Here is a 22,345-nt window from a genome sequence, read left to right as displayed (position 1 = left end):
GTGTCTTTTGAACCTGATGACCTGTTTGTCTCTCCCATGGGATTTTGCTCTGTGGTTCTCCCGTATGATGTTCACTAGTTGTGCATGTTTTTCTTTTTTCTTTTTTTTGGCCATACCGTGCGGCTTGTAGAATGTAAGTTCCCCGATCAGGGATTGAACCCAGGCCCCTGCAGTGAAAGCGCCAAGTCCTAACTGCTGGACCACCAGGGAATTGCTAAGCATGTTTTCCTTTGTGTGGAAAAATAAAATAGAAATCCAACTTGCCCATTATTATTAAGTTTCAGAGTTCACTTGATTTCCACTACCCACCTCATTATCCCCGCTAGAAATTTCTGAATCCTCGTCCCCTGCGTTACCGCCACCGTTTCACTGGGCTCGAAGCCTTGTCTGAGGACTCTCCATCATGGCTGCTCTTCTGTTCCTGATCCCCTGAGGGCCAGGTCTTTGTAGGCACAAGTTCCTTGCTCTCGTCCTGAAATATTAGTCACCTGCTAGGTGGTATGGTCAGCATGAGTCACTCTGTGATGTTAGGCTGTGTCATGTTATTTACTTATTTTTAACCCAAGTTAAAGCCAGAGGAAGGGGGAGTGGTCTTCAGTCTGCAGTGGTTGGTGGCACCCGTTCTAAGACAGGAAGCTCCTCTATTTCCTGGCAGGCTTATCCACAGGGTGAGGCCTGTACTCTTATGCTCTCCTCCTCTCCATCCTCACAGCCTCCCAAAGCACTGCTGAGCCCCAGGTGCCCTTGATGTCCCTGTGCCCATATATATATGGCAGTGACTCCTGCTGTTTTCCACACTGGGGAGCACATGCAAAATGACAGTATTTGTCCAGCACACTGGGGCAAGTCGAAGAGGCTGCTCTGGGGAGAGTGGTGGTTCCTGCCACTTGAACATCATGGGGACACCTTGCTTCTCATTCAGGGCTCACGGGTTGGGAAGCTGTGTAAGACGAAACCACACTTTCAAGTCTGTCGTAATTTTTTAAATGATGATAACAAAAACTAAAAAAAAAAAAAAATGCTCTAGCCTAATCCTCTCCCTCTCCTCATTTTTGCTGTCAACGTTGATGATGTCCAAGGCCACACAACCAGTCTTCTGTGCTCATTCAGGAGTGGGGTTGCCCCTGTATGCACAAGGATTGAGAGAGTGTGCTGCTTCCTTCCTCCATCACTTCCCTGATAAAGAATGCGCCCATCTTCTCGCTTCTGTGAATTCAAGTTGGTCTGACAGTGGTTTGTGCGGGGTTAATGATACAGTCTCCAGCCTGCTGAGCTCAACAGAACTAAACTCATAGCCCGAGCTGAGTGTGATTTAATGATGAGTAGGTAAAGCCAGGTGCTCAGAGGACTATCTTGTACAAAGGATCTTCTCCAACCTGTCTTAGGTGCTGTCATTGGAAAATAAATATGCTACATTTGGGGGTTTTCAGGCAAACCATTTTTGTCAGACACTTCTCGGCTGTCGTCAAGTGAATGAAGACACTTTCCTATTTTGGTAATTTAGACATCAGCATTTTTTTTTTTCATCCAAGCTAAAATAAGCCACCTAAACATAGGATACGAGCAGATACCAAAATTACGAAGTCTTATGTTTTATTTATTACTGCCTAGAATTAAGATGTCATTGCCTCCTTCCATGGTTCCATTTCCTGCCCCCCAAGCACCACATGCCAGAGAATTAAACAGCAAAAGAAGTTATCCTTTAGAGACCTATAAGGAGGAAAAATATTTAAATGGCTTTTAGGAGCTACCTAAATATGTCTAATTGGGGGATGGGAGACAAGACAGGAATTTAACTTCGGACACATGCCGATTCCACCTGAAAAATTTAAGAACAGGCAACTTTGCTACAGGCATTTCTTTACTTAGTTCCAGAAGTAAATTAATGGAACAGAATTGGAAGCTGCAGGTGGGATGAATTAATTGTCTTGCAGGGTTATTGGCAATGCCTAAATGGCTTTGTAAACTAAAAGTATTCCATAAAGATGTCATTATAAGTACCTCTATCATGGGGAGTAGCATAATTAATAATGATAAAGTGAATTAAGGAAGCAAAGTTGCATTTTATCTTATTTTTTCCACGGGAAGTAAAACATGTCAAATTAGTAAATGTTATATGGTAGAACCATTCAATAAAATCCCATCAGAGAGACAGATCGATCATCCAGTTACCCTAGTTCAAAGGACACCTAGTTTTATATATTGTTTGTAAAGTTTCTCTCCCCTGCTTTAAATGTTTCTCTTTGCTTTATAGGGACCAGAATGCAGATGTCATATATACACAGATTTTTGTGTTTTGATTCTTATTTGTTAAATAATACAAGTCCCAACATAGCTCCCGTCAAGGCATTTTTGAGGTTATGTTAGAATTACCCTATGTTTTCCTGACTTCTGTGAATAGCAAGCAGGAACCCACCGATTGCTAACCTCTATTGAGTCCTGAGTCCAGGGTCATCGCTGTGTGTTAAGTGCTTCCCACACATTTCTTCGCAACAGCCTTGAAAGGGAGGTACCATTATTCTTGCTGAGGCTCAGAGGCATGAAATAACTTGTCCAAAGAGTCAGTCCCACATCCATGCAGCACCAAAAGTCCAGACATTCGCTGTGAAGAAATACCGTTTTCTCTGTGTATGTGTCCGCAGTTACCCCATAAAGAATAATCAGTGATGGGGAACAGACAACATTGCATTAACGTGGCCTCTTGTGTTCTCTTTCTCACCCCCATCTCCACCTCTCCCTCCACCCTCTTCCTCTGTTTTGACCGCATTTCAACTCTTCCCTTCGTTTTCTTTTCCAAAGGCAAATACGCCATGCGAGACCTGGTCCATCGGCTTCCAGGCGGGAATAACAGCAGCAACGCGGCGAGCAAGGCCATGTCGGATGACACGGTGACAGCCGTGTGCTGCACCCTGCACGAGGTGATCACCAAGAACATGGAGAATGCCAAGGCCTTACGGGACGCCGGCGGCATCGAGAAGTTGGTCGGCATCTCCAAAAGCAAAGGAGACAAGTAAGTCAGACGGTGACTTCCTATCACGTAGAATTGGTATTGGTAGAATCGGTTCTAAGTGTGCCCAGCATACCCTGGGTATGGGTAACACTACGGGACGTCACTGGGAAGCACTGGTGTCTGATAATCAAGAGAAGGAAAACAGCAGATGGTTTCCAGTCTTCCCACCCCACAAGGAAAGCTGATCTTACTAGTAATTTTGATTTGATAAATAACTCATGACTTGGTGAGTCCTGGGATGTTAGTAAGATAGGCTTGACAATCCAGCGTCCAGTCTAGTGACTAGCATGTTCCTTCCATACGGAAGAGACGACCCTGATTCATGAAGGTGTTTGGTGGCAGCTGTTCCTCTGCGGCTGCAAGTCCAAGTGTTGATGACAGATCCACATCCTTTTGTTCTGTGCCTCTTCAGTTCTGCATAGCAAGTCAGGGAGGATGGGGGAGAAAACGGTGTGACGGAGTCAGAGAGAAATCAGCGTCCAACCAGCACCCTCCCTTACCAGCTGTGCCTTTGGGACAAATGATTGAATTTAACAAGTCACTGTGCTCATACTTTCCAATCTAAAACTGAGGGAGGGGCTGTCATAAAATATTTCCTGAAAGAAGTAATAATCAAGTCTTAAAGACTGAATAGAAATTTCCGGGGCAGAGGGGATAGAGGCAGTGAGGAAGGAGGGCTTTTATGCCAATGGAATAAAGAGAGAAAAGGCTCATGTCAAAGGCGCGGCACCGCCAGAAACAGGAATGTCCCCAGTTTGATTTAAGAATCGATGGTATCTTACAGTATGTAACCAAAACATATCTTCACAAGCCACAGTGTCAGTATATCAGCGAGCTGTCAATTTTACAAAAACATTCACTAACCTTAATTCAGTTTTGCCTCCTGGAAGTCCCTCAATGTAATCAACTAAGATTAAAAGGGTAATAAACCTTTTGTTATCAAGGGTCTACTTCTTGACTTTGCATTCCTGGCCGCACCGCCCCCCTCCCCATTCCTTTATGTCTAAACGCTGAATAATTTTTCTCCTGTTATTAAAGGCTGTGAAGGATGCACTTTGAGACTTTTTGGAAATTCTCTCATTTAATTCAAGATATTATCATTGCATAATAAATGAAGTTTCAGGGCTTCTGTTTAAGCCCCCTGAGACCTCCAAATAGGTTCAATGAACAGTTCAGGATTAGGATTTGAATACTTTCCTATATCAAATATAGAGAAGCCCCTCTGGACTCGCGTAATAATTGTGCAATGTAGATGGATGGCTTGAATTATATCTTATAATACTTACAGTAAAATGCTCTTCTACATGGGCAGGAAGCCACGTGGTTTTCTTTTTTATATAGCTTCAGTAGACCTTTGGAATCTCTAATTGAAATGCTTACCTGTTTTGAGCATTAGGAACTTAATATGTTGATGCTTTTCTTAAGCAAACACACATGCACACACAGTAAAACCATAGTCCACAAAAACTCTCTGATATATTTGTCTATATTCATGGGACATTCCAAGAAGAAAGTGTTTTCTCTGAATCGTAAGACAGTAGAGCTGTGGGAGGTGGTTACATTAATTCCTTCCATCTGTGTGAGCATCCCTACTGGACCTTAAAGAGAAGAGATGCTTTTATCAGTCCTATGGTCAAAGAAAATTATTTGATGAAACTAATTAAAAACTCATTTGAGGAAACCACCTATGAAACAGTATATATCCACATTGCCAATCCAGAAAATAGTCTTGTTCAGTCTGTTCCCATCTGGATTACTGTTAATGGGAGATTCCTTTCACTACAAATAATCTCAAATCTGTGCTTTAAACTGACTGAAAATGTCTTTATGGGATAGATACTCGTTTCATGTCATTGTTTCTTTATCTCTTTTCCCCAGTGTTAGCAGTCTGGATTTATGAATTTAATAAGAAGTGTGGAATTGCTTTGAGTCAAGCATCTTCCCAGTTATAATTCTCCTGCTTAGTCAGCCTCATCCATTATTTTATGTGGTTTATCTCTTTTATATTTAGTGACTAATTTGGGGATCAAAACAAGGTTTTTATAACTGGAGATAACCTTGTCAGCCACCTACACTTCCATTTGATTATTACTTCTCACTGCTCTTAAAATGAATCCCGAAGAAGTGCTCTGGATCTTACCACTAAACTCACCATTTATCACTCAATTCTGTCATGATAGTAGGCACTGAGACTCCCATGGCCTTCTAGACGGGTTTTAACAAAATAGAAACACTTTATTGAAAATAGAATCTTTGGAATTGGAGATGCTTTAATAATTGGAAAAGGGAGGAATATCAGTTTGGCTCTAGTTAAGTTAAAAAATGCTTGCAAACTTGCCCTCCTCAAAAAATTATTCAAACTTTTAACTTGAGATCGCGTGAGAAAACACAGATGAAAAAACCTACGTAGCTATGATTCTGCCTTTAACATATTTATAGGTTTTATTTCTAAACATACACAAGCTTAAATGTGCCGTGATACTAATGAGTCAGCCTGGCACGTTGCCAATCGCAGTCTGTTTGAACTGTATAACTCACCATGTTTTGCCAATACACTGGAAGAATTATTCTGGAATCCTGCGGCTGGAATGGCCTTGCCTAACACCCACAATGAATGGCATCAACTGAAATTCTCAGTCGCCCCTAATTTGACACCTCTGGTGAAGATCAGACATTGTGTAATCGTTAATGACTCTTACAGGAGCCTTTTATAACTTACCATTTTAAGTCTTGATAACTTACTCTTTTCACATCATTTGAAACAGGCAATATGGACAAGTCCATCTGTTTCAAAAGTACATTTGTATTTTTTCAGATTTTAACAGTTATGTAGGAAATAGTGTTGAGTGTGTCACTGTATTTTGTCATAAGACAGAAAAGCCATTTAACAGCCTCGACTGTTACTTGTCAGTAAGGAACTCTGTTTGTGGCTGAGGTTATAATCACTTGTCACGTTAGAAGTACTCAGTTGTTCAAGTCTTTCAATCAATAGTTACAGTTTTTCAAGTAGACGTTGCATGGGACCAGTCTAGTGGATGAATCAAAATTAAAGTCTAAAAAGAAAGCGATGTTTCTTTGACCTTCATCAGTTTTTTATAACGCTGTGATGTATTGGCATTTTAATTGAGAGGTTAAAAGCTGCTATTCATTGCATATTCACAGTCTCTTTCTATTTTGTAACTAAGCAAGGAGTAGAAAAAAAATTACACCATCAGAGGAATTTTTGCATACTAAATATGTTTCAACTATATTATCGCTACCTGAGTATTATTAATATGTATTCCTCTAGAGTTGCTTGACTTTTGTCATGGATACATATCTAGCTAGTGGTGATAAACTACAGCAAAACATAGCATTTAATCTTTGCTCAGCATTGATTATATAAGAATAACATGTGAGGATCATCACAGTTGCAGAGGTTCTCCCCAAGGAGCCTACATAGGGCTCGCCAGCACCAGGAAGACCAGCCCCCAGATGGGAGAGCTGGAGGGACGCCATAGGAAACACAGACTCCGCTCTTAGAGGGCTCACGCAAAATCTCACATACCTCAAAACAGAGAGTGCAGAGGCAGCAGTTTGAAAACAGCCTGGGTCAGACCCCTTGCCGATCTTAGAGAGCCTCTCAGAGAGGCAGGAGGCAACTGAGACTCCCCCCTGGGGACCGAGATGCTAGCAGCAGGCATTTTGGGGAGCTAGTTCTACCACGAGGACACTGGTGCTAGCAAGTGCCTTTTGGAGCCCTCCCTCTAGTCTGTTAGCACCAGAGGCTTATCTGCCCACCAGCCAGTCAGCCCCAGTCCCGGGACCCCCTACGTCGAGCAGCCGGCTGTGTCAGGACCCAGCCCCACCCACCAGCAAGCCAGCAGCCTCCACACAAGGCAGGGCCTGGCAGCCATCCGGACCAGGGGCCAGCCCCCCTACCAGTGCACCCACAGTAGTTGGCCCTACCACAAAAGAAGGACCCACACAGACCACAAAGGGGGCACCCCGAGAGCATACATCTCTGTGACCAGAGGAGAGCATGCTCCTGGGCCCCATGGGACATCTCCTACATAAGACCACTTCTCCAAGATCAGGAAACGTGGCAGACCTACTTGATACATAGAAATAAAAACAGAGAATAAAGCAAAGTGACAGAGGAATGTGTTGCAAATCAAGGACAACTAAAACTCCAGAAGAAGAACTAAGTGAAATAGAAATAAACAATCCACCCAATAAAGAGTTCAAGGTAATGATCCTAAAGATGCTCAGGAGAAGAATGCACACAGTGAGAAGTTTAACAGAGAGCTGGAAAATATAAAGAAGAACCCAACAGAACTGAAGAATACCATAACTGAAATAAAAAGTACACTAGAAAGAATCAATAGTAGATTAGATGATACAGAGGAATGGAACAGCAGACTGGAAGACAGAGTAGTGGAATTCAACCAAGCTCACCAAATAAAAGAAATTTTTTAAATGACGATAGTTTAAGATACCTTTGGAACAACATTAAGCATACTAATATTCGCATTGTAGGGGTCCAGAAGGAAAGAGAGAGGAAGGGGCAGAGAACTTGTTTGAGGGGATAATAGCTGAAAACTTCTCTAACCTGGGAAAGAAAAACAGACACCCAGGTCCAGGAAGTACAGCAAGTCCCAAATAAGATGAACCCAAAGAGGTCCTCACCAAGACACATTGTAATTAAGATGGAAACAATTAAAGATAAAGAGAGAATCTTAAAAGCAGCAAGGGAAAAGCAACTAAGTATGTACAAGGGAACTCCCATAAGACTCTCAGCTGACTTTTCCACAGAAACTTTGCGGACCAGAAGAGAGTGACATGATATATTCACAGCGATGAAAGGAAAAAACTTCTACAACCCAGAATGCTCTATCCACCAAGATTATCGTTCGGATTTGAGTTTTACAGGCAAGAAAAAGCTAAAAGAGTTCAGCACCACTAAACCAGCTTTGCAAGAAATGTTAACGGGACTTCTCTAAGTGGAAAAGAAAAGACCACAAGTAGAAGTATGAAAATTACCAAAGGAAAAATGTCATTGATAAATATACAGTAAAGGTAGTAGATAAACCACTTATAAAACCAGTAGGAAGGTTAGAAAACAGAAGTAGTAAAATCATCTATAACCACAATAAGTAGTTAAGGGATACACAAAACAAGAAAAGATACAAAATGTGAAGTAAAAAGTATGAAATGTGGAGGAGGGAGATCAAGATGGTGGAGTAGGAGGAAACCAAGCCCACCTCCCCCCAAAAAACACATCAAATCATCTTCACGTGGAGCAACTCTACTGAAAACAACCTGGAGACTGGCAGAAAGGCTCTTCTTCGACCAAGTCTGTAAAGAAAGATACACACGGAGTCTGCATCTACAGAGGAAGGGAGGAGTTGTGGTCGGTCAGGACCTGTGCCCTTAGCAGGGGACACAGAAGAAGAAGGAGATATCGTGGCCTTGGGGATCCTCCCTGGGCAGCGAGGGGTTCAAATCACACACTGAGCACCCCAGCCCTGGGGTCAGACACCAGGAAGACAAGTTGCCTTACCTGGTTAAACACCAGTAGGATTTACAGAAGAAGAAAACAAGACTCGCTTGTTAACAGCCCATGCACAGACTTGCTTACTCCTGGGAATAGCTCAGAGGAAGCAGATTGAAAACTGTCTGGGGCTCTAGCTGGTTTCCCAAGACCATGCCAGCCCACACTGGGCACCTGCTCCAGCCCCTCTTGCTCCAGCGCTGCTCTCCACTAGAGCGGAGGCCACCATGACCAAGGAGAGTGTGCACACTTAGAGAGAACAGAGCCAGCTCGGACTAGACCCTCAGGGCTTCTGCTCCAGCCCCTGATAGGGTGGTAACTGCCCCTGAGCACAGAAGAAGCCCTGGTTCACACCTGGCTCTGACTCTAACCCCTCCATCTCCAGCCATATCATCCAACAAGGTGGTAGCTGCCAGCACCCCCCAGGGGAAGACGTGACCCATGCTCACTTCAGACCCAGCTCTCCCACCAAATCCACTGGGCACACACGCAGATGGCATAGGGATGCTCCCACACAAGGACACCCCTTCAAGACTGGGATAGGTAGCTCCTGCACCTAATTTCATAGAGACAGAGAACGTTAAACAAAATGAGAAGACAGAGGAATATGTTTCAAACGAAAGCACAAGAGAAGATGGTGGAAAACAGCCCTAATGAAACAGAGATAAATAGTTTACCAGACAAAGAGTTCAAAGCAATAGTAATAAGAATGCTAACTGAGCTTGGGAAGAGACTACATGAACACAGTGAGAACTTTAACAAGGAACTAGAAAATATAAAAAATAACCAGTCAGACAAAGCTGCAGTCATCAAAACAGTATGGTACTGGCAGAAAAACAGACACATAGGTCAATGGAACAGAATAGAAAGCCCAGAAATAAACCCATGCACTTATGGTCAATTAATATATGATAAAGGAGGCAAGAATATATAATGGAGAAAAAAGACAGTCTCTTCAATAAGTGATGCTGGGAAAACTGAACAGCTACATGCAGAAGAATGAAACTAGAACATTCTCTAATACCATAAACAAAAATAAACCCAAAATGGATTAAAGACCTAAATGGAAGACTGGAAATCTGAAACTTCTAGAGAAAAACATAGGCAGGACACTCTTTGACATAAGTCATAGCAATAGTTTGAGAGGTCTGTCTCCTCAGGCAAAGGAAACAAAAGCAAAAATAAACAAAAGGGACCTAATTAAACTTAAAAGCTGTTGCATAGCAAAGGGAACCATCAACAAAATGAAAAGACAACCTACTGAATATTCACAAATGATATAACCAACAAGGGGTTAATATCCAGTTGTATGTATCCAAGATACATATATGTATCTAACATACAACTCAATATCAGAAAAACAACCCAGGGCTTCCCTGGTGGCGCAGTGGTTGAGAATCTGCCTGCCAATGCAGGCGACACGGGTTCGAGCCCTGGTCTGGGAGGATCCCACATGCCGCGGAGCAACTGGGCCCGTGAGCCACAATTACTGAGCCTGCGCGTCTGGAGCCTGTGCTCCGCAACAAGAGAGGCCGCGATAGTGAGAGGCCCACGCACCGCGATGAAGAGTGGCCCCCGCTTGCCACAACTGGAGAAAGCCCTCGCACAGAAACGAAGACCCAACACAGCCATAAAAATAAAAAAATAAAAAAATGTAAAAAACCCAATTAAAAAATAGGCAGAAGACCTCAGTAGGCATTTTTCCAGAGAAGACATACAGATGGCCAACAGGCACATGAAAAGATGCTCAGCATCACTAATCATCAGGGAAATGCAAATCAAAACCACAATGAGATATCACGTCGCAGCTGTCAGAATGGCTGTCATCAAAAGGACAAAAATAACAAGTGTTGGCGAGGATGTGGAGGAAAGGGAACCCTCGTATGTTGTTCGTGGGAATGTAAATCGGTGCAGCCACTATGGAGAACAGTATGGAGGGTCCTCAAAAAATTAAAAATAGAACCACCATATGATCCAGCAATTCAAGTTCTGTATATTTTTCCAAAGAAAGCAAAAACACTAATTAGAAAAAAATACATGCACTTCAATGTTCATTACAGCATTAATTACAATAGTCAGTATATGGAAGCAACCTAAGTATCTATCGATAGGTGAATGGATAATGAAGATGTGAGATAGATATATATATATATATAGAGAGAGAGAGAGACAGAGACTATTACTTGGCCATAAAAAAGAATAAAATCTTGTCATTTGCAACAGTATGGATGGACCTAGAGGGTATTATGCTAAGTGAAATAAGTCAAAGAAAGACAAATACCATATGATTTCACTTGTATTTGGAATCTAAAAAACAAAAGAATAAACATAACTAAACAGAAACAGACTCATAGATACAGAGAACAAACAGGTGGTTGCCAGAGAAGAGCGGGATGGTAGGATTGGGGGGGGGTGAGTGAAGTAGGTGAGGGAGATTAAAAGACACAAAATTCCAGCTGCAAAATAAATGAATCATAGGGATGAAATATACAGCACAGGGAATATAGTCAATAATATTGTAATAACTTTATATAGTGACAGAGTTATCACGGTGGTTATTTTGTAATGTATACAGATATCGGATCACTAGGAACTAACAGAGTGCTGTAGGTCAATTATAATTCAGTTTTTTAAAAAAGAATAAAGTGTACCTGTGTCTGTATCCATGACAAGATCTAAAATTCTCTAAGTCAAAAATATTTAATACATTTAGAGCATGATACTAGCATAAATGTGAGATCATTTAGCAACTGTCCATTTTAGTGAAAGAAAACATGTATATTACTTAAACACAGCTTATCTCTCAAAGAGAAAAAATCTTGAAATTTATAAGAACTCTGTATTTTTTTCTTTTAAAAGTACACGATATAACTAAGAGATTTTCAAACACAGCCAAAGTTGAATTCCAAGTCAGCAATAATAATGGTAAGAATGACTGTTACTGTTTCCAGTAAGTAACCGGATGAAGAATACTTAAACGTAGTTGGTCTCCATTGCAAACGTGAAGACCCAGGAAAATAGCAGACATTTAACTGATCGTGTATTAGCATCCCGTCATTTCATTTGCAGGTCCTCACACATCCATTCGCTCTGGCTTTCAAATCCAAGCTCAACCTGATCCCATCTACCCATCTGCTTACTTTGCATTTTAAGAACTATTTTATGTCAGAAGCAGTTTTGATCTCAATTCAGATGTTCTCTTTGAGGGATCTGTGGGCCACTGCACCGTGGGTCAGCTTCAGGGGTGGACTTCACCTTGGAGTCCTCATGAGTGGTCATGTCCTGCCCAACTCCAGGAGTCACCACATAGACCAGGGGTCGGCCAACTGCAACCCACAAGCCAAATCCCACCCACCACCCGTTCTTGTAAATAACACTTGATTAGAACACAGCCACTTCCATTCTTTTGTCTATTATTTATGACTCCTCTCGTCCTGCAATGGCAGCGTTGAGCAGCTGCGACCGAGACCATATGGCCTGCAAATCACAGAGTATTTATTATCTGACCCTTTACAGCAAAAGTGTGCCAGCCCTTGCGATCAGGCACAGTGTCACAGCAGCCACTCAAGTTGTGCAGCTGTTGTGGACCCAGCCCGTTGGAAAAAAGAATCCGCAGGTAGTTAATAGTTGCCCTCACCACTAGTCAAAGTGACTTCCAAGAATTGGATCGAATTTAATCAACACGGATGTATTGACCTAGTGTCTGTTCTGAGATGCAGGTTGGCACTGAACCAAAAGGCGAAATATTTAGCTATAGTTTCATAGGGATTTCAAAGCCATGACTCGAAAAAAATGGTAAGAATGCCAGTCCAAAGGTTTTCGTGACCTTGCTTTCTCACTCTGATCCAGAGGACAGAACTTTAATTGCATGAAGGGCTTTGTTTATAGATGCTTATCCACGCGCATCCCTCCATATAAACGTGAGCGAGTGTGTGTGCCAGTGTGTGCACACGTCAGCGTCATGCCGGTCACTCGTGCTCGGCGTCATCAGCAAACGGAAAACAATTGCCTGTAATCCCTCAGGTGTGTAGAGCCAACGCTATACGTGCTCTCACGCTTCAGCTGAGAAAATGAGTATCTTTTTTCCCCCCCTTACTTACTACACAGGTGTTAAACAACACGGCCATTAAAACCCTTTAATCTGGCCTTTCCTAGTCGCTCTCCTTCTCTTCTTTCTGTTCCATTTTGCAGTCCAGCGCTAAATCTGCATTCTGACTCTTGGGTTTGCATTTGCGACGCACAGCTCTTGGGTTTGCATTTTGAAAATTCTTTGCCAAATTGCGTTGCCTTCCTGTCTGTCCCCCTCGTGGGTGTGTGGGTGAGAATGAGGCTGGAGACTGGTGACAGCCATCCCTTGTACTGTCCAGTCTGGAAAAAAGAAAAGAGCCAGAAAAGCCATGAAGCTTTTATTCTTTTTATTCTTGCTGTTTCCTGACAAGTCAATTTGAAGCCCAGCTGTCCCGCTCACCATCTTGCGTGTCCTGTCTTTTCTTTATCAGACACTCTCCGAAGGTAATCAAGGCCGCATCTCAGGTTCTGAACAGCATGTGGCAGTACCGAGATCTGAGGAGTCTCTACAAAAAGGTAAGGCTTGCTTTACCTTCTTGGCTCGTTAGCTGCACACAGGCCCTGAGCCCAAAGACACAATACTTGGTCCTAACGAGATGTGTCATAGATATGAAGGGACCTCGTCTGAGAGTCTGAGCAATTGAAACACAGCTGAAACAAGAGATCAATGAAGAAGCAAAAGAAAAGGGTCACTAAGTGTCCCCTGAATATATACTAAGATTCATGAACTTTCTGGATTGGACAGACCTATAGCCATAGAGAAAATAAGCTTGTTTTTCTGAGCTTCTATATTGTATAATAGACTAAAAAGTAATGAACAGAGGGAATTTGCCAAAAAAAAAAAAAAAAAAAAAAGCAGCAACAAGCATCAATAAATAATGTAGTAATAGTAGAGAGGAGACAGAAAAAAATGTAAAAAGCAGTTCAGGAGGTTGAGAAGAATTGCAGCCCAGGAACATTGAGTAGAGACCCGACAGCCTGCCCCGTGTTCCTAGCCTGAGACCCTGACCTAGTTACTGATCAGGTTGAAGGGCTGATGATCCTAATGACAGCCGTAGATCATAGCAAGAGGCTGGGCATTCGTTCAGTAGACTCTCCCCAGACCGGCAGGAATTTATATCATACATTTCAAAGGAGACTTCGTCCCCAAAATGGTTTAAAAATAAACCTTAAGAGAAAAAGGTCACATCTAGAAATTTTAATTCTACACCTCCTTCCCAAATGCTGCTAAACAGAAGATGCATACTTTTCTTTTTTGCTTGGGAGGGGAGAGAGTCCTTTAACAACATCTCCCAGAAGTTGTCGTTTTGTTGTTACCAGACCAGCAAATGTGAGTCGTTTAAATGATCGGAGATCCCAGGATAGATTTGAGTTAACAAACGGGGCAGAGAACACCACTGACAGATTGGCAGGGAGAATAGCCTAGGCATTGATCTCCGTAGGATTTCAGAAAACGTGAACAGGGCTTCCATCGACAGCTGCCCAAAGCACCTCCTTGCAGCCCCTGGCAGCCTGCATGGAGGAGGAGGGGGAGCCGGAAGTCATTGCCACCTTGGTCCCCCGCCTCCCAGTCTTGGGATCGGGAGGTGGGGTCACAGCAAGAGGCTCACATCAGAGGGGGCAAGACCCATCTTGCCAGAGGGAAAATTTGTCATTTTCTAAGCCAGTGGGAAAAAGTAAATATTTAATACTGGTCCTACTAAGTTAGTCTATTTCTAGATTTCCCCGAGGTCTTTCTGTTTCCCGTAAGCATTCATTACTTTGTACTTTAAAGTTTAGCCCGTATATTTCAAAATTCTCTTTCAAGATTTTTCTGTTCCTTAAGAGGAAGTATGTTTAGGCTGAAACATTGCAAAATTAAGGGTTAGGGGAGTGTTCTGGATTAATTATATCCTTTCCTACGTATCTTGCCGTTCATCGAAAGTGTTTTGGGTTCCATTCTGTTTGAAATGCACATCCCAGCATCCCTACGTGGTTCCTTCCGGGACTCTTCCAGGAGACAAATGAATTCTCTCCCAGGACAGGATCCTTCAGCTAAACAGGCAGCCAGACATGAAGAACACGCTATAAATTAGAAAAGAGCTGGTCGTTCTGAATCGGTGGCTCCAGAAGTTCAATGAAATATTACTGCCTCAAATAAACTCCACTTTCCCTCGGATCCCGAACATCTCTTTGCTGAAATGCACCTTCTCGTACTTCTGTGCGTTGAAGGGAAACGGCTTTTAGAGACTCTACAAGTTATTTGTGGAATAGTAGTATGAGTTTTCCATCTTAGTTTTTTTCTGTGTTGGTAGTAGGGTTCAGAAAGTGTAATTGTCTCTCTCCGTGAAAAAAAAAAAAAAAGAATGTGTTGACAGAAATTTAATGGAGCTAAAACTCAAGAGCTAAAGAGGGTTTAAAATGTGGTTCATATGAGGAGACTCAAGAAAGATGGGCTGGAGAAGCTGATGGTGATGTTTTTCATTGACCCAGGATTTGAAAATATTGAGAAAGAGTTTTTTTTTTTTTTTTTTTTTTTTTTGGTTGTATTGGGTTGCTGTGCGTGGGCTTTCTCTAGTTGCGGCGAGCAGTGGCTACTCTACATTGCGGTGTGTGGGCTTCTCATTGCAGAGCACGGGCTCTAGGTGCGCGGGCGTCAGTAGTTGCAGCATGTGGGCTCAGTAATTGCAGCACCCGGGCTTCAGTAGCCGTGGCTCACGGGCTCTGGAGCGCAGGCTCAGTAGTCACGGCACACAGGCTTAGTTGCTCTGCGGCATGTGGGATCTTCCCGGACCTGGGCTCGAACCTGTGTCCCCTGCATTGGCAGGCTGATTCTTAACCACTGTGCCACCAGGGAAGTCCCAAGAGATGTTCTTAATAACTTCCATATTATGCAGTCGTGATATGGAATGAGGACTTTGTGCTCAGTATAAGTGCTGCTAATCACAAAGCTCAAAATGCACAGAAGCTTTTCTTTTTTGAAAGGTCCTTTGGTGAGAAAACCCAAATTCATTCATCCTTATGAATTGTTTTTAATCAGCAGGACAGTAGATTTCCATTTTGTTCTTCATTGACAATTAATATATCATTTAAAAAATGCCTGATCCATGTCTTTTAATTATCCATGCTTCAAATCTATTTACTAAACACCTAGTACAGGCTTAGAAAAGGAAGAATTCCAAAGAAAACATGACACGTAGAGCAGCTACTGTGGATAAAAATGAAATGTGGAACAACGATCGGCAACTACATTAGATTCAGAGTTACGTACCACAGGTTTACTGGATAAATTAAGAGAAGGAAAATTATAGAGCAAAACCTTGAATCTGTAGAGTGTGCATAAGTTAGGAGGTAAGAGGAAAGGGCATTATGTCTAAGAGGAAAAACATGAGTAGAGAGATGGAAATTGAAATAAAAATGGCGTATCTATGAGACAGAATTAAAGGTCCATCTGGCACTGGCTTATTTCCTCCTAGGACACAAGCACAGAGGCCACAATCACAATTCATTAGCTCAGCTACTTTATTTTACTTAGAAATCCATTTAATACATCAGAATATTCTTTTGGCTGGGAGTGCTGACCAAATTATGTTGGATTCCTGATACATTGTGAGCCAAAACATTTGCATTATCCAAATCTTCAACTTCAGTGAGGCCTGGACTTCTGATTTTTCTCCCCTAAGGGAAAATAAATAACTGAAGAAGAATGTTATCACCAGCAGGCTAAATAATGCATCACGTTTTTGTATTTTTTTTAAACCAATCCTTAAGATTAGATAACCACAGAGAGAACTTTAAAATGTCTTTATCATCTGTATTTTTGCAGAGGATGTTTTCTAAAGGAAAAGAAGATGAGCCTTGGAACAGACTTGATAAAGGGATAAAAGAAAAGCAGGACATCAAAAGTTCTTGACTTTTTTGAACATTGGTACTTTAAAAAAACGAGGTCACTGACATAGTAGAGTGATTATGTTTGACTATGGTATGGTCTGTTGGGACAACTCGTTTTGCAAGGAGATAAATTTGCTGGGGGTGTGTATGTACAATTATTATAGAAATCATCTCTTACAAACCCTTATGTAATACCTTAACCCTATGTACCTCTCCAAAAAATCGTGTTTGGTTAGGACCCAGGCTAAGCCACTCTAACAGAGAGACTCAAAAATACAGAAGCTCCAGCTAAGCAGGTCTCTCTTTCCCTCTCATGGAACTGTAGCTGGTTAGGCAGGTGGTCCAGGGTCAGCAGGTAACCCTGGGACCCGTCTTGTTACTCTGCCTTGTACTAGGGTGTCATCCTTGCCTGTGTGGACAAAGCTCCCTAGCTTATCTCTTCCCCTCTCATTCCAGCCCATAGGAAGAGAGAGAGGACGAGTGAGGGCAAGTCACGCTCTTCTTTTTTTTTAATTAATTAATTAATTTATTTATTTATTTATTTTTGGCTGTGTTGGGTCTTCGTTTCTGTGCGAGGGCTTTCTCCAGTTGCGGCGAGCGGGGGCCACTCTTCATCCTGGTGCGCGGGCCTCTCACTGTCGCGGCCTCTCCCGTTGCGGAGCACAGGCTCCAGACGCGCAGGCTCAGTAGTTGTGGCTCACAGGCCCAGTTGCTCCGCGGCATGTGGGATCTTCCCAGACCAGGGCTCGAACCCGTGTCCCCTGCATTGGCAGGCAGATTCTCAACCACTGCGCCACCAGGGAAGCCCAAGTCATGCTCTCTGAAGCAAGCAGCAAACTCCTGCTCTCCTCCCAGGAGCAAGAACTCAGTCATGTGGCCACGGCCAGGTACCCAGCTGTGAGGGAGGACAGGAAAAGTGGGCCGCCGTGATACCTGCTAAAACTTGGTAGCAGGAGGAAAGGAGTTACTTTACTAAAAGAAGAAAGGCAGTATCAGCTGCAGTAGTCATTTGCTTTTGTTCAAATATCTTAAATATTCATTGTAATCACTACCTCATGGGGCATTTTATTCCATTTCAGGGTGACCATGATTTTTCAGAACTTCTTACGTTAAGCAAAAATCTCCCTACCTGCAACATCTGCCCTCCAACCGCATACTAAAAAGTCTAATTTCTCTTCTCTATGATAGCCTTCCTGTTTTCGAAGCTAACCAACTCTGTACAAGGCCATCCCTTCTCAGTTGTAGGGATAGCAACATTTATTATTATTACAACTGTTGACTGAGAAAAAAATGCACAACCTGAAAGTAAAAAGTTATGTTTTATTCGGTGTACAAAACTGAGGACTTAAGCCTGGGACCCAGTACCTCAGATCACTCTGAGGGACCGCTCCAAAGAGGTAAGAGGGGAAGCCAGGATACACAGGAGTTTCTGCAACAAAGACCAGGTGGTTGGAATATCAAAAGATGGCTGTTAATTAAAGAAAACCAGACATCTCAAGTTAAGGAGCTTAGTGCTTTTCTGTGTATGGGAAGACGCAGGAGTCTGGGCTCACTGAAATCTTTGCTTTGATTTGCACCTCAGCTCTCTGGGGCCAGTATCCTGTGCTTTCCCATCCTGAGCGTCCTCAGGGGGCACCGTCAGGGGGTAGCTGCCACAGCTGACTGCTAGATGGGGGGCATCTTGCCTCCATCCTGAGTTCCCTCGGGGCTCACCGTCAGGGCGGCTGTAATGCGATGGCTTGATGGCTGCAGCATCCTTTGCTTACCGATATGGCAGCAATATTTTTCACTCACACAACTCACGCTCAGTTGTAATATATCAACGTTTCCGCGACCTTCACCACTGCCATCACTTTTTTCCACGTGCGTGCAAGTTTATCAGCATCCCTTTTGTAATGTAGCACCCCGAAATGAATATATTCTTCCAAGTTTATTTGCAGGAGAAGAAAGAGAATAATGAGACTATACTTCCCTGGTGCTGGGCACTGAACTTCAACTAATGAAGCCTGGGAGTGTATTAGTTCCTGGGGGGCTCATTGTACCAGCTGGTGAAGTACACAGAGCACAGGACTTAGAATCAAACAGCCAGAGGTTAAAGGCACAGCCCTGCCACTTACTAGCAGCATGACCTTGGGCAAGTTACGTGAGCCTCTCTGCCCATCGGTGCAGCAGCTGACTTCGGGCAGTCCTGTGGCCCACTCCTCAGAGGGACAGGGAGAATTCACTGGGCCTCACAGTCGGGGCTCAGAGATGCACTGGTGTTGTTTTTGTGTCCAGCTATCTGAACCTGGTGGGCAGGTTCCTGACACAGAGTCTCCAGAAAAGTAAATAACCTCTAAAAATGGTCTAAAATGGACCTCCGTGATGCCTTCCTTCTGCTTTATGTATCAGAGCCTGGAACTTTCCTCAACCCTTGCATCCGAGAACCTTCACATCTTTTCATGGAGACTGCGGGCATCTCCCCATTGGTCCCATTCCCGTCCCTTGCTTTCCTCATCCGTGAAGTAAACGCCATACACCTGCCTGGCCACATCGCTGATGACCTCAAAGGGGACAGCGGTCATCTCAGAGCTTTGTCAGCTGGAGAGTCACACACCAGTGGGAGTTAACTGCTGTGAATCCTAGAACCGTTTTCATGCCGTTTGGCTGACAAATGCTCTGTGCCGTCCTGTCCACAGGCAGCTGGACATTTGGATCCTAGTATTTCATTTTATCATCGTCATCGTTGTTCACCTCCACCTGCATTTTCACGATCCCCTTTCTTTGTTCGTCTTCCCTCTTTCCAGCCCCTCGATGCCTAATCCAGGGCCCCCTTCCCACAGTCTTTCTCCTAAACAGCTGTGCCAGCCAACGATGCTGGCAATGTCTGCACAGCCCCAAAGGGAAGACTCTTGCGTGGTGGGGTGTAGGTAAACCAAACTACACACATAGGGTTTTGTAGGAAGCCCAGTAGTGACAATGAAAGTTGTCAGGGTTTTAGAGGTAGCTGGAACGCTTTTATTCCATTTTAGTGCGGAATTTGTGTACGTGGCAGGTCGAGCATGCTGAAGACATGCTCTTTGGATTGAGGGTGGTACAGAGGGTTGGAATGAGAAGGGGTGAGGTCAGGCCCAGGCTTAGGAGACGGCATGCCGTGTCCCTCCGATAACAGGCCCTGCCGTGACCCTGTACGTTGATAGTTTGAAAATGTGATAAACGGCGTCACTCGCAGAAAGTCTCCCGACTCCCCGTGACACCATCATCCCCTGAGTTGCCTCAGGCTCTCTGGTTGTCCCTCCTCCATCCTTTATGGGCTCGTCTTCCTGTTCATTCCCTAGATGTTGGTGTCGCTCAGGGCTCTGTGTTTAGATCTTTCTCATCTGGCACACGGCCTCTTGCTGGGTGTCTGGAGCCCTTCCCTGGGTTCAGTTACCAGCCACGTGTAGTGGTCTCCCGCATCTCTTTCTCCAGGCCCGGCCTCTCCATATATCTAGCCATCCGCTAGATGACCTACTCAGATGCCTGCAGCGCCTCACACGAGCCCACTGTTCCTGGATCCAGCCCCTCTCCCTGCGTTCTCTGATCACAGCCCTCCACCCGTCACCCTAGCCAGGACCCAGGAACCACCACTGGCTCTTTCCTCTCCTTCACACGTCTGCGTCAAACCCACCAGAAAACCCCAGTCTTCTGTCTCCATCCATCTCTCTCCACGGTCATGCCCATGAAAAGCTGCTTCTGTCTTCTGGATCATCAACCCCCATCCTAACTGGTCTCCGCGCCTTTTGGCTTCCTCCACTCCTGTCTGTTCTCCAAAGGGCAGCCGGGGTGAACTTCCTAAAAAGCACGTCTGATTAAATTACTACTGCACCTCTCAGTGGCTCCCACTGCCCTCAGGAAGAAATCCAGACATCTTCGCGCAGCCCGTGAGACCTTTCAGGTGCAGCCGCAGCCTAGCTCTCCATTTAATTCCTGGCTCGGCCTGCCCTCAGCCGCCAGCTGTACCTAACTTCCGTGCTCCCAGTTCCCTCTCCCTCCTTCTCTCCCACCCTGTGGAGCCTTTGCAAACATCTGTACCCCACCTTCCACCCTACCCGCCTCCCTGAATATTCTTTTTAATATCACCTCCCCTGAAAATCAGTTTTCCGACCTCTTCACCACATCTGAATTAAGATCATTCCATCTGAAATAATTGTAGAGCAGATTAATTTAGGTGAATGATAACTGAATCACTTTGCTGTACACTGGAAATGAACACAACATTGTAAATCAACAATACTTCAATTAAAAAAAAATATTCAATTCAAACTTTTAAAGAATGACTTGTAAGCATCATAAAGAGCGTGAACTTAGAGCTAAAAATTGTGCAACATAACGGTGCTATAATATTTAATAACTAGATGAGATTTATTTGTACTTTTATAGAAAAAACAATTTTCCTCCGTGGTTCAGATATTAATTTGGGGAGGATGTGTATTACAAACTTACACTACAAGTCATTTCTTCATAGAAATTGCAGTGAGACTTGCCCCCAACTGTAGCATAATTAATGTCAACTCCTAGTGAACGGAATTCTGAATGGATACCTTAAATGTATATTATGCAAAATGAACAAACGCTCCCTGAAAAAGACTGTGTGACTATGTGCTCGAAAACAAGAATGAAGTAAATGAAATAAGTTAAATGAAGCATGTCTACATCTTTGGCAAAAATAATGTAGATGGTTTAACTTTTTTAAAAATTGCAGTTTAGGGACTTCCCTGGTGGCACAGGGGTTAAGAATCCGCCTGCCAGTGCAGGGGACACGGGTCCGAGCCCTGGTCTGGGAAGATCCCACATGCCGCGGAGCAACTAAGCCCATGCGCCACAACTACTGAGCCTGCGCTCTAGAACCCACGAGCCACAACTGCTGAGCCCACGTGCCACAACTAATGAAACCCATGCACCTAGAGCCCGTGCTCCACAACAAGAGAAGCCACCGCAATGAGAAGCCTGCACACCGCAATGAAGACCCAACGCAGCCAAAAATAAATAAATAAAATAAATAAATTTATAAAAAAACAATTGCAGTTCATACTTACTTTGATTTCTCTGTTTCTGCAAACTTCTAAATTTCCCTCTTGGCTACCAGTGTCCGTGAAGGTTGTCAATGCAGCCATCAGCTTAATGACAAGAAAAAATGACGTTTATCTCATTCCCAGCCAGTACAGATCACTGCCGGTGTTCGCGAGACGTTAGGTCCAAGACCAATATAGTGGGGCTTCCTAAACACAAATTCCATTAACAGGCTTTGGTTTTAAAATTGGCGTGGCCCATTTTGCTTTCAAATGTTATTTACATAGCAGTCACTTAAAATGTAAGCTTGTTTATCACTTGAACTCAGACTTGAACAAGATTTAGCATATGATTTTTAGGCTTTGAATCAAAATCTTCTTTCAATTCTAGTTAAATAGCTTTAGGTTAATGTTTAATTATTAGAAATGCAAACAAGATCTTCACATTTGCTCTCATGTTGGGGCAAAATAACCTCTTATTAAAGAATTACAGCCAGCATGCCTGAATGTTGCACTGGATGGTGGTTAATTCCTACCTGGTCATGTTCGGCTCCTAGGTCAAGGTGCCAGCCAGGAGGTCCCCTGCCAACGCCCATGACATCTGCCTTATGTAGGACATGTTCCTAGAGTCCCAGGGTGAACATGCCAGCCCAGCACAGCAGCTTTTTGTCCTTTCCCGGCTACCATCTGCACCTTCAGACAAGCACTGGTCTCTGGGTCTCAGTGGGACTCAGCGGGTGAGGCCCCTCTGCCCCAGCAAAGACCCTTGGGAACTCCAGGCCACCCTAGAAGGTTCTGAGAAAAGCCACAATAGCAACATGGAGTCATCCCAGG

General features: G+C 43.6%; 1 protein-coding gene across 3 annotated transcripts in view; it reads left to right on the top strand.

Annotated features, from left to right (window-relative positions):
* Window positions 1-22,345, top strand: part of CTNND2 (catenin delta 2) — a 779,068-nt gene that overhangs the window by 720,850 nt on the left and 35,873 nt on the right. For all 3 annotated transcript variants that reach the window (XM_068531918.1, XM_068531937.1, XM_068531926.1), the window contains 2 exons: window positions 2,800-3,010; window positions 13,043-13,127. In XM_068531918.1, the coding sequence (XP_068388019.1) occupies window positions 2,800-3,010; window positions 13,043-13,127 (296 nt within the window). The remainder of the gene's footprint in view (window positions 1-2,799; window positions 3,011-13,042; window positions 13,128-22,345) is intronic.

Source organism: Eschrichtius robustus, chromosome 2 (genome assembly GCF_028021215.1).
Source record: "Eschrichtius robustus isolate mEscRob2 chromosome 2, mEscRob2.pri, whole genome shotgun sequence".
Lineage (NCBI taxonomy): Eukaryota > Metazoa > Chordata > Mammalia > Artiodactyla > Eschrichtiidae > Eschrichtius > Eschrichtius robustus.
Note: the sequence above shows the minus strand (reverse complement) of the source record. Positions and strands in the feature narration are given on the sequence as shown.